General features: G+C 46.7%; 1 protein-coding gene across 1 annotated transcript in view; it reads left to right on the top strand.

The window, feature by feature from the left end:
- Positions 1-16,008, top strand: part of LOC119404996 (probable G-protein coupled receptor CG31760) — a 166,890-nt gene that overhangs the window by 130,394 nt on the left and 20,488 nt on the right. The window contains exons 10-12 of the mRNA XM_037671748.2: positions 7,979-8,088; positions 12,009-12,223; positions 14,666-14,804. Coding sequence (XP_037527676.1) covers positions 7,979-8,088; positions 12,009-12,223; positions 14,666-14,804 — 464 coding nt within the window. The remainder of the gene's footprint in view (positions 1-7,978; positions 8,089-12,008; positions 12,224-14,665; positions 14,805-16,008) is intronic.

Raw genomic sequence — 16,008 nt, 5'->3', positions numbered from 1 at the left:
CAAAAGAAGATATGAAACGTGAAAAGAGAGGACTTAATCTTATAGCTTGAACTTCCTTAAGAACATTTAGATTCACAAGCGTTGCTGAGCTGTACTCGCTGTAAATTTCCCGTCTGCTGTCTGCTTTCTGGGAGGCAAAAGGTGTGCACACCCGTCACCCGTCAGCAATGTTTATGGACCATGAATTTTTCAAGAGAGAGAGCAAGAACTTCTCAATTTATGTCCTAGCACACTCGGTGAAAGGAAATGTCCTAGAATTGCTCTGAAGAGCAGGTATAGGCCCATCGTTATTCGGGACATATCTACGAAGGCGGCTGACCAATGAAAATGGGCGCTTACGAACCAAAAGCTTCTTTGGAAACGGCCCTTTGTTTCATTCGCGGTCGAGTCATGCAGTTGTACGGCCTGAAATTTAAGGACTGCCTGAACTCGTTCACTTTGCAAACACCGCCGTGTAACCGCCACAGATAGACGGCGATGTGTTAGAGGCCACGAGGAAACTTTGTTTCGGGGCACTCAAGTTCCCTCGTAAGTTCTTCCCGTCGTATGTGCGTCCAGAAACGGTTCATTAACTTTGCCATCACTGACACTACAGTAAGGCAGCAGTCCATGATGCAGCGAGCTGATTGAAGCAGTCAAAGTGCAAACAAAAAAGTAAAGAACAAAAAAGAAAGACTAATGCATTAGGCTAGTGGCTTGTTGACACATCACAGCAAAATAACATCGCAGAATCAAGACATGGACGATAAAAGCAAGACACTACGGGCCCTTATATAGTGAACGCGCTACGTGCCCGTAGCATGGGAACCACGTGACTTGTAGTTTGCTGTTCGGATTTAGCCCTGCGAAACAGTATCCATGAATCAGGGGCGTAGCCAAGGAAGGGGTTGGGGGGTTCACCCCCCCCCCCCCCGAAATTTTTCAACTTTGCATGCGTAGATATGCACGAACACATACAAACGCACGCACGAACGTACATAAAGTATGGTTGAACCCCCCCCCCCCCCCCCAGAAAAAAATTTCTGGCTACGCCCCTGCTATGAATCGCTGCATCGTTTTGTTGTCTCGCTTGCAGATGCGAAGCATCGGCAAAAAGTGTCTGCAACAGCATTGCGTTCAAAGCTTTCGCTTTGAATGAGCTGTGAAAATAAGTATACGCTTATACATGGTGTTTCACCTAACCAGAACGAAATATTTAAGAAGTGCTTAACCGCAACTGAATGAAACCAATGACATATGGTTCGCTGCTATGCGGCGCTTGTTAGGGCATTCATTAAACTGCGCTTAATTAGTTAATTCACTACGTTCAATTATGCAAAACTTTTAATATTCACTTTAGGGCCAAATGCATTTCGTTACGTTGTAGAGGGCATTCCAAAACGACCGAACCAATTTTTTTTTTTTTTTTTTTGCGGCACCGTACAGGCTACGTGGTGTTTTCCGCCGTTTCAAGAAAGCCCGTAAAATATGAAATAAAAGCACGTGATTGGGCTCGTGCGCTACTGCACTGCGGCGCTCTCAAACGTGCTTTGAGCGAAACAACCAGCGTGCGGAGCGTGGCGAGATGGGTGGCTGCGGCTCTGTGCATCGTCATTAGACAGTTTTAGCGGTTTTAGTGCCGGGGATAAGCCGCTTGCGTGCACACGGTCTTGCGTTCGTTTCTACTCCCATCCACACCCATGGAGAATACAAAGCAACGCAAGGGCTTGCGTCTGGGGCCCCGGCACTGAAACTCTCTATTTTTGCCGATGCCCCAGTGCGTCAACATTTTTGACGGCCGCACACGGTAACAGAGCGCCGTAGTCCCTGATAAGCGATAGGTTGACGGACCGCGTGGCGACTGTTTCGCTCGAAGCATGCTTGAGAGCGCTGCAGTACAGTAGCGCATGCGCGCATGCGCGCAGGCACGTGGTCTTATTTCATATTCGGAGGGCTTTCTTTTAACGCCGCATTTTCGATGCAGGCGAAAATGCTTGAGGCCCGTGTATTTAGCTGCACGTTAAAGAACCCCAGGCGGTCGAAATTTCCGGAGCCCTCCACTACGGCGACCCTCGTAATCATATCGTGGTTTCGGGACGTTAAATCCCAACAATTATTATATTATTCTTTTAACGCCGAAAAAAAAAATCATTACGCAGCATGAAAGCACGTCGTCACAAAACACTGGATCACTCGTTTTGGAATGCCCTCTACAACATAAAGAAACGCACTTGGCCTTGAAATGAATATTAAAAGTTTTGCATAAATGAATATTAAAAGTTTTGCATAATAACAAAGGGGACAACATCACTTACGTGTGAAAGAATGGATCATCATACCCATGTGTAGGCAGTGACGAGTATCTCCTCACTTTTGGGCACTAGGCATTTTCGTTATGGGCACAACGAGTTTCCAGGCATGCGAGCAGAAACTCGTCCGAAAGGAGCCGTCTGAGTCATTGTAGGGAGAGTTGTTTACTGCATTGCAGGCTAATTGTCGCTGCTCTAAGTCTAACGTGTAAATGATGTGGAAAAGTCCAGTGCATGACGGCATGCTACCCCCACTGGTCGAGTACTTGTAAGCACGAAGGAAGTTCATTAGGGTATTACACTAAATGTAAGAAGTGAATAAAGCACGGAAGGTTTTCTTGCATTAGATATGGGGCGCGATTACGCTCTGCCCTATCCCGAAGCAGAGCCCTCAAGGGGCAGATAGTATTTTGGTGGCGGCTAGCCTCTTTCACCTTGATTTGGAGGCCAGAGTCTGCGTGCCCGAAACGCGATTACGATCTCCGCTCACACAGTGAGAGTGCGCCCTTAAACGTGACGCAAAGAGCGCATGAAGAGACGAAAGCGTGGTGTTTTATTGCAACACGACGCGTACGTTGTACCTTGGTATGGATACGCGTACGTTCGTATGAAAAGTTTACCGGCCATGGATGTCGGGGAAATACTTAATTTGCATTTAACCTCGAAAGGATATAAGACAGCCTAGCTATATGAGGATCACAGCTCCTATTCTCGGATTGTGCAGTTTCTTCCGCATGTTGGAGGACATTTGCTTCACGGAACTTGTGTGAGTAAGCGAACGCTAAACAATTATGGAGCATCACGCTAACACAAGTGCAAAGACACAGAAAGCCTCCCTATAATAAAACTAATAGTTGGTCATCCTTGCGTCTTCAAAAATGGTCACCAAGTACTTAGTAAAACGCAAACCGTTGTAAATGAAACATTGGCCGCGTATCTGCGTGCTTCACTGCAAATGTCGTCTAAAGACGATAGAAGAGGCGCTGCGTGAGATATGGATGCCATCTGGCAATACGTCGGAAAATATAAGTGCTGTGTAGCGGGCTGGTAGTCCCGGCGCAGCAGCAGGCGAAGACCGGCGGTGACCAACGCGACCGGCGGGAACGCCAGCTAAAGCGAACACGCGGTTTGGCGCGAAGCGCCGAAGCAGAAGAAACGTCCGCACTCAACGAGTACTGTCCACACACTCTTTTATTTACACGTCGCCTGGGTAAAACAGGAATGCCAGAGCGGCGTCCCATGGCATTCGTACAGTGCAATACTGAACCGAAAGCGAAACACAACAATGAGCTCGTGCAGACGGCACGGAGGAAGGCAAGTTTCAGCGCAGTCGCATTTTCAGCGCAGATTAGGAAACTAGGGTCTCTAGAATTACGTATCTGTGTATTTTCTATTAAAGGAACACACCACCTAATACTTACCTAGTGATGTTGCGCCTCAGATATGCGTAACGTTTGCTTTTTGATCAACAATGTACACAGGTATGAACCTAGTCAGCCGTTCAAGATGGCTGGCCCTTGGGCAAGTGGTTCAACTTTTGCCGGGTGGCTGAATCGAGTGACGTGCCGACAAACAGAAAGACAGACAGACAGACCAAAATTTCTGCGTTTAAGTTCCCCAAGAAAGACTATCGTCTTTAAAAAAAGATATGCCAGGAGTACAGACGAAGCTGGAACTTCATCAATGAAAGTATGATTTCGCCAGTGTTTGGTAGCATGCGAAACATGTGGTGCTACTTTGAATTTTTTTCATAGGACTGAATATTCAGCGCTGGATGCAACAGTAACTGGATGAAGCCTTTTCAGTCAAAAAAGAAAAAAAAAAGGAAGAAAGAGGGACAGAAAGACACGAAACAAGTAACGAAGGAACAAGAAACAAAGAAAAACGTTCGCGGTAGTTTTTGCAGCTACGTGTAAAACAAACAGTGCTTGACTTCCTGACGCGAAAATATCACACCCGAAGTTTCACATTGGGGAGCGGCCGGATTCGTTGATTCCGGCTTTTCTTCTTTTCCCCTTGCGTGGTGCCAATCGATGGCGCCTTATCCCGTGCTTTGTGGTTTGAATCATTTTCTTGCAATCAGTGAGTTGCCTAATGTGTAAGCTCTTGGTGTGCGAGTTTCATTACGTTCTTTAAATGGTAACCCTAGAGATGTCGTGAGAATTCGACAGAAGCTATCTGTTTGGACATTTAAGCGCTGTCCCTAACCTGTGAAATGGCAGATTTTTCAAGAGAATGATTGTAATTATATTAAATGGGTAAAACGAAACACCACCTCATCCGAATTAAAATGAGAGCTTGCAGCTCAGAAAGCCGCTTTTCGTGACGTAAGTGTGCCATCTCTGGCTCTTTCTCTAGAACAGGCACTAACTCCCAGAAATAGCGATAGCACGAATAACAGCATGATATTATGAGTTTTTTTTTTAAATTTTGCATCTTTTGATTACAACCAATTTTATAGACCGGATTCTTTTACTCTCACATCCGCCTTTAGAGAGAGAGAAAGAGAAAGGTAAAAGACAGGGAGGTTAAACAGATAAGATTCTCAGTTGGCCACCCTGTGCCTTGGATGCGGAAGGGGGATATGAACGATAATGAACGAGGAGAAGGCCCTGTGAAGGCACCGCAAAGTGATTATGAGTATGGCAATGTCCAACTACTAGACGGTATCAATGGACAATCACACGGTGTCCTTCAGTCTGGTCTCTCTAAGAAAACGCAACAACGCCTTCATAAAGACTCGCGTAGGAGTCTATGTGGGCCAGTGCCCTAGAATATTTCTTTAACTGACTGGGCGGTTGTCCAGCTGGCCTAGTAAGTCTGAGAGGGCAGCTCTTTGATAGTTAAAAATGGGGCAACTCGCAGAGAAGGTGCGAGATTGTTTTCGCTACACATGCAGAGCGCACATAATGGACTATTAGCCATTCCACTAGCAAAGGGATATGCATTTGAGAAGGCCACTGCGAGCCATAGATGGGCAAGAACGGTAGAGTGACGTCGTGAGAGATCGTAAGGGATGCGTAGTTGCAGATCGAGCTAAGGTACGAAGGCGCGTGCTTCTAAATATGGCCGAATTCCACAGATCCAACGTTTGATGACGAGCGCGCGCGCGGCGTTCTTTTGCTGCGTCAAATCTTGGAAGGGGCATGGCTGTTGCATCCGCTTGATCATTTTCGCGAATGCCGCAGGTAACTATTATTGTGTGTCCTTATCCAATTGCTCTATGTTGGACTTGCCTGATCTCTCGAACGAGCTGCTCATGTGAGCTTTAAAGCAATGGGGAGCGCAAACATTGAAAGGCCGCTTTGCAATCACAGGATATAGACCATGGAATAGGTGGTTGTGTTACGATGAACTGGCGAGCTGCACGGAATGCTACGAGTTCAGCAGCTGTCGTTGATGTTGCGTGAAAAGTTTTGAGTTGTATTCTGGCGGGCGTTATTACCGCGGCTGTTGAGCTTATAGTCATGACTGAACTATCGGTGTAGACGACGGTGTGACCGTTGTGCGCCTCATGTAAATGGAGAGCAAGCATTCATAATCTTCGTATGTCGGCGCGGCCTGAACAAAGAAGGCTCGTTCGGTTGCCTCGCAGCGGATGGCAAGAGAACACGAATGGCAAGAGAATAAGGATTGGGTGGACGCTATCATGATTGTTTTTTCCAACGCAGCCGCCGCCAAAAAATAGCAAGTGATGAAAACTCTGGCCTACGCGTATGCTTGTGTTGCACGGCTGTTCGTAAAGGAAGAAACAAAAGTGAAACAAATTAACGGGGCTATATGATTGTCGTCTTAATGTTTACTCAAGAAAACAGCGTTGAAAGCAGTCGCCTGTGGTTTTAAAAGCCACGGAGTTTTTGTTTCGGTGGTTTCAAAATATGTATGCCACGACGCTGCTGTTCTGGCGCTGTCATCACGAGCGGCAAGCACAAGGCCTGCTAGTACAGGTCACTCTTTCGAGTGCGTGTGCGCAATATATTAAAGATGATTTGCCGAAAACCTACCTGCACATAGCGTTTCGAACACGTGAACATAGTACACACGAAAAGATACGTTATAGATTTTTTGCGGCGATTCGAGGATGTAGTAAAACATTTCGGCAGTTGCACTCCAGCTCTCAGCCTCCAGAGTGTTACTTCCGTCAGTCATCCCGCTCGCGGGCAAGTGCCTTTGAGCAGAAATATTCATTACATCCTCCGTCAGAAAGCTTTGTTTCGAAATAAAGCATTCTGCCCTTTATCAGGAAGCTAGAACATAAAACTTTACCGCTGACGCAGTATTTTTCGACATTGCAATTAAGCCATCACAAAATTGATATGCTATCTTGAGTTCGTGAATTTTTGATCTTGTATGTGCAGTGTTTGTCAAAAGTGTTCTGTGTGCGTCACGTGCAAGAGATTAGTACAGGTTCTTTAATGGAGTTGCTGTGGTGGGCCCTAAGTTCCAATACCGTGGGGAAACGACGTTCATACTCATCATGCAGCGGCCTGGTCTGTCAAGAGGCCTCGAAGACTGTACCACACAGTCGAGAAACGTTTGTTATGAAAGCAGGTAGTAGCCTGTATCCTTTTCACGAAGCCTACTACCTTAACGGTGGTGTGGTTGTGAACCTGTACGCTTATAGAAAAAAGTCACAGTTTCGCCGCAAGGGCGAAGCAATGAATGCGATAGCAAGAAACTAATGCTATACGAAGTGAGGCTCGCCAATGGATACTCTCAGTTTGAACAGCGCTCCTGTTGCAAAGGCGGCCGAAGCAGCGAAGCAAACTAGCGTGCTTCAAGTGTCGAGCTGTGACACTTGATAGCTGTGACACTTGACAGCTCATCGTCTGTTTGTTCATTTAGCGGCGTCCCTTCAGCTCCAGTGACTTTCGTACGCTCCGTAACGTGAGCGCGGACACCACGGTGAAAGCTTGAAACAACCCTCTTCCCCTCACCGCCAGAAAACCGCGCGAGCAGACAGCGGAAGGGCAAGTTTCTCCCTGCGCAATGAGAAGAAGCGAGCGAGCTCGCCGACGACTTTTAAATGCGCCCGTCGTGCTTCTAGCGCCATCTCGCTGGTAATGAAGAAACGCTTATAAGCGCCGGCCGTCTCCGAATCCGTCCAGCGGTAAAGTGTGTGTATATAACGCTCGCAATTAGCTACGTGGTGGGTCTACGTTTCGTGGCGTAGCGGTTAGCGCCGCTCGCTGCGGAGCAAGAGGTCCCTGGTTCGATTCCGCGCTTCGGAATCATTTTTCTGAATTATTTTTCTTTGCGGATTTTTATATATATACATACTTATACATATACGGTGCATGACGGCGACGGCAAAATTCAGCCGAGACTGTCCATATAATTGCTATCGCAATAAAATGCATTCATATGCGGGCCACGTTCTTCGCGTACAACTTCTAGCTGACTCGTCCTTAGAATAAAATGCACTATGTGTGTGTCTGCTAGCAACACATTTCGTCGTTGTCATGTAAGGCAGCAACTTGCATTCCAGTGTCATTTTCGCATATGTTCTACAGCTTGTGAGTAAATTAGAAACATATTGTACTGTACACTTTGCGAGCACGAGAAAGTACTTGCAAAGCACTCGCGCTAGATGCGTGAAATTAGGAATGCTGGCTGCTCAGCCTGACACGCAATGTTGTTTCAATTGAGTTATGTCTTTCTGACGTTGGTGCCATGATTGAATGTTGCAGATGGCAGCTATATTTCCCGTGCTGGACGTCTACTGTTGTGTGGCTACCAAGTGGACTCGTCACATGGGCTTCTGCATCACCTATAGCACGCTCCTGCTGAAGACCTGGAGGCAAGCACACTCAGACTGCGTGATGTTGATTGTGAAATTTGTGCCGTTCTGCAAGCAAGGCGCAACGAATACACAAATAGGGGGAGACAGCGACACTACTTGAAGTATGTCGTGACAAGAGGGCCGAATTTCCACTCTTCTCGTGTCGTTCGACAAGCACCCATAGCGAAAAATCTCACTCCAGTTTTGTGGGGTGACCCTGTGTCTTGCATATTGGTTATTCAGAATGTTCTGTTGAAAAGGAACTGCTTGTATAGAAAAAAAAATGTGGGCATCTTGCACTAGTGGTGCAAGGATGGACTAACAGCGGAGCTTGTGGCCAACCTATATTATTAGCAAGGTCTTAATTAGCATGGTCTTGATTAGCAAGATCTTAATTGAAATGATGTTAATTAACATTGTATTAATTAACACAGCCTTAACTATCGTGGTCTTAAGTAGCTCGAACTTAATTCAGTGCCGAACTTAATTAGCGCCGATCTTCGCTATGGCTGCGATCGGCGCTGACTAATACTCCTAGGTTTAAATGCACATATATGCCCCATAAAGTGGACGGGAGGATGATCGCCGCCGTAGCTCAGTGGTAGAACATCGGACGCGTTATTCGAAGGTCGCAGGTTCGGTCGCTGCCGGCGGCAAGTTATCTTTTCGTCCGCTTTACTTTCTTCACATTTATAATTAATTATAGTCAATCCTAAGATGAAGAGCACGAAGAGAGCGCGTGCCGGCCGAGTTATTGCATTGCATGCGCTAGGCGCAGCGTAGTTTTCCGGTCACGCGAAACGGCGGAACGAAAAGCTTAAGCAGCCCCGCTGCTAAGAAGCAATTGCGTTATACGCACAGCTGACAAAAAATTCGGCTTGTAGACAGTTGGGAGGAGACTGTCTAACCTCGTTTAGCCTTCTTCCTTATTCTTTCCTTCTTTGATCACTCATCCGACCTCTTGTTATTTTTGTCTTGCTTCGCCCTTGTAAGAAGTATAGTTAACGTGCACAAATGTACAGTGTCTCGCCAACCTCTCGGAATGCCCTGCAGAGCACGCGTGCCAACTTGGTAGTTGGCCTCTCGCGCGTGGCAGTGCTATTCAGGGAACCAGGCGCTGCCTAGTCACTTCAGTAGGTGCTTATCATCGTGTTTTCGCCTGTGTGTCGGTTTCTTCACCCACGTATCTTCAAACAGGCCTTCGCTCGAAGTAGGTTTCCTTGTGGTGCGCGTAAAAGACAGTACAAAGAAATATGGGCACATATAGACACACAGAGCGCTAACATCCAACGATGGCTTACTTTCGAAAACCAAGGTACACTTTTGCACTCGCCTCACGAGCCAGAGCCGTGTGATCTTGGTGAACAAAGCGATAAATACATTGATATCTTAAGGCATGCACAGATATTTTAAGTCTTCGTCTGACAGTGCCAAGGACCGCTTGCTGATACACATATCTCCAAGCGCAGTAATTTGTTCAGCTTCTAATATAAGTCTAGTTAGTTCACATTTGCGATTACCTGTTATTTTGGTGGACTGAAAGTGAGGGGAACATTGATTCTGATTGTAGTGGAGTGTGAGGAAACCATCACATGCGATTCTTGTGTTCACGCAACCTTTCATTGATGCGTCTTCCTGATTGCCCTACGGTAACACTTCCTGTTAAGGGGAGGCTGTAGATGACCGAAGTCTTACATTCAACAAATTTATTTCTCTTTTTCACTTGGCAGCTCGGAGCGCTTTGCTTCTCTGGTTTTGTTTTTCTGAGTAGCACTGACAATTGGGCGAGTTGGTACAGATGCATGGCTTCAGAACGGCGCAACAAGGAAGACGAAATACGGCGCTTGTGTTCGTGTGATCCTTCGTATTTTCGTCTTCCTTGTTGCGCCGTTCTGAAGCCATGCGTTTGTTTTTCTGCTTAGGCTGATTAGTTTATGAGGCGCTGAGACAAAGAATTAGAATATCGTCGTTGGCACTGTCAGACAAAGAATTAGAATATCTGCGCATGTCTTGAGATATCAATCTATTTTTTGCTTTATTCACCGAGATCACGTGGCTACGACTCGTGAGGCGAGTGTATAAGTGTACCTTGGTTTCCGAAAATAAGCCGTCCTTGGAAGTGAGCTCTCTGTGTGTCTATGCGTGCCCATATTTTTTGTGCTGTGTTTTATGTGCGCTACAAGGAAACCTACTGAAGATGTGCTACCAACAAGCCCGCATCGCATCCCTCGTGAACTTCGCTCGAACACATGATCTGTGAGAAGACGCGAAGCAAACTAAAGTTGACTTTGCTTCGTGCCTTAATATACCCTAGTACGTACAAACCAACTAGCTCAAGAGCACGTAGTCTCGAAGCTCTTCCTCGACTGCAAGAAGGGCAGCAAAGCGCCATTCCTTGATAAACACACGTCAATCGCAGCGTGTGCACGTTTGCGCTCAGCGCACATGGTTACGATATGTTCTAGCAGATATCACCATACAGCGCGGCTTTGGTTCAATGGTAAGCTAAGAGGAGGGTCGGAACGGAACGGCTACAAATAGTCATCTAAGTTTCTTGGGGAAATCGGGTACTATACGTAGATATTCATAGAAGTTTATCGTTATGCCTATATATATATATATATATATATATATATTCTCGCTGTTTCTCTCTTGATTAATCTATATCTCCATACTGTGCAGTGCCTGTAACGACTTCGCTTTTATCAGTATCTTCTCTGCTTTTGTTTCTTCCAGTGCCTTAAAGGTTTCTTGCTTATTTAAACTTCTAACCACGCAATGTTTTCATTCGGTTTAACTCCAGCTTATCTTGAAGCTGCTCGTTCCTTGTGGGTCGTCGTGGGCGAATATCTTGGCATTCCATAACTCTATGGGTTGAGTAATTCCCGGGCTTTTGCCACGGCAGATGCACGTCGCGTATTGTTGCAAATATTTGTTCCGGTATGTACTTCTCTTCAGGCACCCAGCCCGAGCCTAAAATTTCAAGGCATAGGCAGATTACAAATAGCAAGGCTCGTAGGTTGTCGTGGAGATATTTCCTTCCGACTGCTTTCCTGCCATACTAATAAATCTGCGTGTTTTTTTTCTGTCTTTTTTAATGTTCTGATAATTTATATCCTATCTACTGTCTTTATTTCTCTCACTTCGTTTTCGATGACTTCTAGATTTCTACTACCACTTCCAGTTTTTTATCTCCAACTTCATTTGGTGTCTAAGCGTGTGAGGTACGTATACTTGTAAACGTTTGCTTCACATTGTGTTAGCTGCCCTTTCTTCAAAGCTTATTTTGTTATACGCTTCTCTGACTTCGAAGGACACCAACTGGTTTCACACTGAAAGTGAAGTTTACTGCGGCCCCCGTGCAGATTATCTCACTGACACGTAGTTAACTTTCAACTCCACCAAGGTGTCTCATTTTGTTAACGGGATGCCAGTTGATGCGTGAGCGCTGTAACCATTAGCGCTTTCCGCATTCTCCGCACCACCTAGAGTTTATTGTGGCTCAAAGGTGTCCCATGTTTTAGAATGTGGACTGTAGCGTCGATCTTTCACTGAAGTGATCGATGCAATTCAACGGCAGTTCTTTACATTTCCCGAGGAAAAATTTTGCAACATGGTCTTCTTAGCCTTTGCTCAACTGCACAGGAAGGCATCTGCTTTTGAGGATAAACTCCGAGTCATAGGGATGCTTTTTCAAGGAGCTACACTGTGCTCCGCTTGATGGAGTCTAGGAACAGCTTCAAGTCGAGGCATGTCTAAGAATACGACGGTAAGTTGTGCACGTTTGCTTCACGCTGGTCTTCAGACAAGCAGGCACGCATTTATATCTCGCACTGATGTAATGAATCTATTTTTGTTATCTGTAATTGCTGGCCCTCTTAATAACTGTCCTTGTCACAGGTTCCGCGTAGTTCACAATGATGCTTTTCTGCTTGCAGGGTGTCACTGACGTACCGCGTCAAATCAGCGCACAAGCTGAAGCTGACAGACAAGCAGCTGTTGCAGTGGCTGTTCCCAATACTGCTGGAGATGGCGATCTACCTTGGGACTTGGACCATTTCTTCTCCACCCGATGGCATCTATCTTAAAGACTGGCATGGGCTCAAGTTTAAGCAGTGCGAATACAACTGGTGGGATCACACCATGGCCATTGGTACGTGAGCGCTGTCTTGTCTCACGTGCCCATTCTGTTTCTTAGGGTAGTCAGTTTTATCGCACGCTAGCTGCCTGATCAGTAGCGCTAAATGATGTTTGCTTACTTCCTCGAATTAGATGGTCAGCTCTACACATATAAAAAAATAAATTCTGGGACTTTACGTGCCAAAACCACAATATAATGAGGAGGAACGCCTTACGGGGGCACAGGGGGAAAGGGGGGGGGGGCAGTTAGTTAGTTAGTTAGTTAGTTAGTTAGTTAGTTAGTTAGTTAGTTAGTTAGTTAGTTAGTTAGTTAGTTAGTTAGTTAGTTAGTTAGTTAGTTAGTTAGTTAGTTAGTTAGTTAGTTAGTTAGTTAGTTAGTTAGTTAGTTAGTTAGGTTTTATTCCTGCAAAAGCGGCGTAGGGTAGTCTGTGCCAGAAACTTGAGTTCCACGCGAAGCCAGACAAAACCACCATAGCGCATCAGTGAAGTCATCGAAGACCGCAGGTGAAAGCTATCCATAGCTCATGTTGTTGTGAATATCTTTATTGTCTTCGGTTTGAAGGATTTCCTGCAAGACACACTGGAACATGCGACGTGCGACTTACTCTCAAGTTGTCTCAGCAAGCTATCCGTGGTAAGGTGTCGCGCTGCGAAGATCGAGGGCGCGCGTTCGATTCCAGGCCACGGAGGCCGCGTTTCGATGAGGGAGAAATGCAAAGAACAACCGTATTCTTAGATTTAGGTGCACGTTAAAGAACCCCTGGTAGTCGAATCTGGAGTCCCCCTCTACGGCGTGCCCCATATGGTGGTTCTGAAACGTAAAACCCCAACACTTTTTACTATCAGCAAGCTGGTCTCTCTTGTAATATTGAGGACTTCACTGACCGACATTGGGACGTTAAAGCCCACATATTATTATACCCCTGTCACACAGGGCAACTTAAGTGCACTTTGAGCGAGTGCACTTCGCCGGTAGTGTCATCTGCACGCTGTCACACAGGAACGCTTAGTGACACTCGCTGCAAAGTACACTTGCCGGCAAGTGCGTTCGCCAAACTCACTTCGCTGCGACGGAGTGTCTATCCTCGGCAGCAGTGGCTTGCAAATAAATACGCTAATGCAAAACGCAATGATCATGGTATCTTTAACATATCGTGCTCGTTATTAGGAATACTGCCATGTATTCAAATAAATGATATTACAACAAAAAACCTCGCTACTCTCGCCCTCGGGCAGTTTGCGGTCACGTCCGCTAGGGGTATGCGGGAGCACATGCCGTGCAATGGCCGCGTCCGTCACGTTGTTTACTTTCTTGCCATGTGCAGGTCAGTCATTCTTTAATCATTTGCGATGGCGTGTGCCACGGGTGCCACTTCCGCGAAGACAACGTGGTCCGACGCAGAGACGCGGACGCTTATACGCCTTTGGGAGGAGGAAATGATTGCTGCCAAAACACGCTCCAAACGCCCGTCACCACTACGCGTCCCTTCTGCACCGGAGTCCTCCATTTTTGTTTTCGATTCGTCTTGGATATGATAACATCTTGTCTCGGCTCGCGATGACCAATGACGTTATGCGGTTGCAATATTTACTTCATTTGCGCGCAATGTTCATTGCAAATTATGTTCATGCCTATAATAAGCAATTAAACCGCGAGCATCGCCAAAAATAACAAATATATGTTGCGCTACTGAACCACCAATTGCCACTGCCATCATTTCCAAAGCACACTTCTCTTTCTCGTGTAACAGCGTGCCGCCAAAGTGACACTCTGTGAGCGTAAGTGCACTCGCTCAAAATGACACTAAATTTGCCAGTGTGACCGGGGTATTATTCACTGACCGACACGCATAACCCCAACCTGGGCTTCGACTGAATTGCGTAGCATAATTATTTTCAAGGTTGCGCAACATGCTAGCATGAAAAAAAAAAAGCTTTTACACTCTATGAAAAATGTAGATTTTGTGCTTGTAATTGTCTCCCCCCCTTCCCCCCTTCCCCCTAATAAGTGTAGTCTATTTCGCGTACCTGTCCTTTCTCTAACGCCGCCTGGTCGTCGGTGCTTTCAAGTCACGCCGGAAATGAGCGCATCGTCGTGATTTAACATTCTTCACTGGTAGTAACGAGGATAGCGATAATAAGGTCAGCAAGATAAGCAAGATAAGCGTTATCTGATCCGGCAAAACAAGAAGATGACTTGTTGAAGTGTGCTTTTGGGTGCTACTTAATTTATCGGATGATTATCAAACAGCCTCTTAGCATCGTTTCTATATCTTCATTGTGCATCTTACGGGCATCACTTAACGAGGGCCTTCATAAATTAGTCATTATCCGGCCAGCCACGCAATTGTCGTGGTGGCAACCGAAACTTTTCTCCCTCATTTAACGGGACGCCTTGACGTCATATAACAAGCTCGTACTGATAAGCGTGACTCCGTTTCCTGTCTTTTCGCAGGGGAGTTCCTCTTCCTTTTGTGGGGCATCAGGGTCTGCTACAACGTGCGCAACGCCGAGTCCTTTTTCAACGAGGCGAAGCACATCAGCTGGGCAATCTACAACATTACCATAGTCAACCTCATCATGATGCTGATTCAGTAAGCAGCCTTGCAATCCCCTTCCTCCACTCTGCCTCGACATTTCGCGGGCGCGACCGGGCGCGCGTGGCTTCGTGAGGCCAGCTCACCGGCGCCCGATAAGAGCGTACTCGTCCTTGTTGTTCCGTGCCCGATTCTCGGGATCCGCCGTGTCGGTGGGTGCTATACGTGCGGACACTCCACCCTCTCAATATGGTGGTGACGTCACGTGTTGCGCGCCACAATTTGACCGCTCCGTCATCCTTATCGGTCTTTGTCGGATTCCGCACCAGTTTACCCTCCAGTTCGCTCTTTCGTTCTAGCTCCTGCATCGCGCGTCAACAAGCATCGGCAGCAACGCCCGCGGCGAACGCATGTGGTGCCGCTTATCTGGCCGCCAAACGGCAAGGGCGTTGTGGCGCGCTGGTGAATGCCGTCCGTAGACTTCGTGGGTGGAATGAGAACCCGAAGTGGCTCCTTTTCACAGGAGCCTCCGGTGATTTCGCAAACCATGGCGTGCCTCACTTTCGAGGCACGGATCGCGGCTTATCATGAGTAGTCTGCGAATTATAATAGTGGCGGCGGTGCGCGTGGAGAGTGGCCATCCGGCATGCGTATTCAATGTGCCGAGAACGGAAACGCGGAAGTTCATTCTTCAAGGCCCACCTTTCATTTTCGTCGGAGCTTGCGCAATTGGACCGCTTATCGCGTTACTGATCTCATAGCTGTCCGTGATTAAGAATATGCGTGGCTCACGTACCGAAATACTCCCTTATCTGGCTCACGTATCTCTATAATGAGCGCGTAATATTTTGTCCTGGCGTCTGGCTGCTCGGCTGGCCTCCGGAAAATTGCGAAAGAACAGGGAAATAACTGTTTGCTCTTTGACAGCATAAGTATAAACGTATGCACACTTGTGCTTAGGGAGGTTACGTAATACCGCATATATTATTATCAAGATTTCCCTTTCAGTAGTGCTACGTGAATGACAATAAACAACAGGCTGGTAGTTTATCTGAGACGAAGGCAAATGCCCAGTTCTAATTGCTGGGTTTTTTCGCGCCCCAAAAACCATGATATGAATATGAGATACGCCGTAGTGGGTGATTCCGGATTAATTTTGACCACCCGCGGTTGCACGTGAACCTTAGTACACGGGTGTTTCGCATTTCGCCCCACACAACCACTGTCCTCTTGTACCAATACTGCTGTGACAGTTCTTTTG

The sequence above is a fragment of the Rhipicephalus sanguineus genome, chromosome 1 (assembly GCF_013339695.2).
Source record: "Rhipicephalus sanguineus isolate Rsan-2018 chromosome 1, BIME_Rsan_1.4, whole genome shotgun sequence".
Lineage (NCBI taxonomy): Eukaryota > Metazoa > Arthropoda > Arachnida > Ixodida > Ixodidae > Rhipicephalus > Rhipicephalus sanguineus.
The sequence above is the reverse complement of the archived record's forward strand: the minus strand, read 5'-3'. Positions and strand labels throughout refer to the sequence as shown.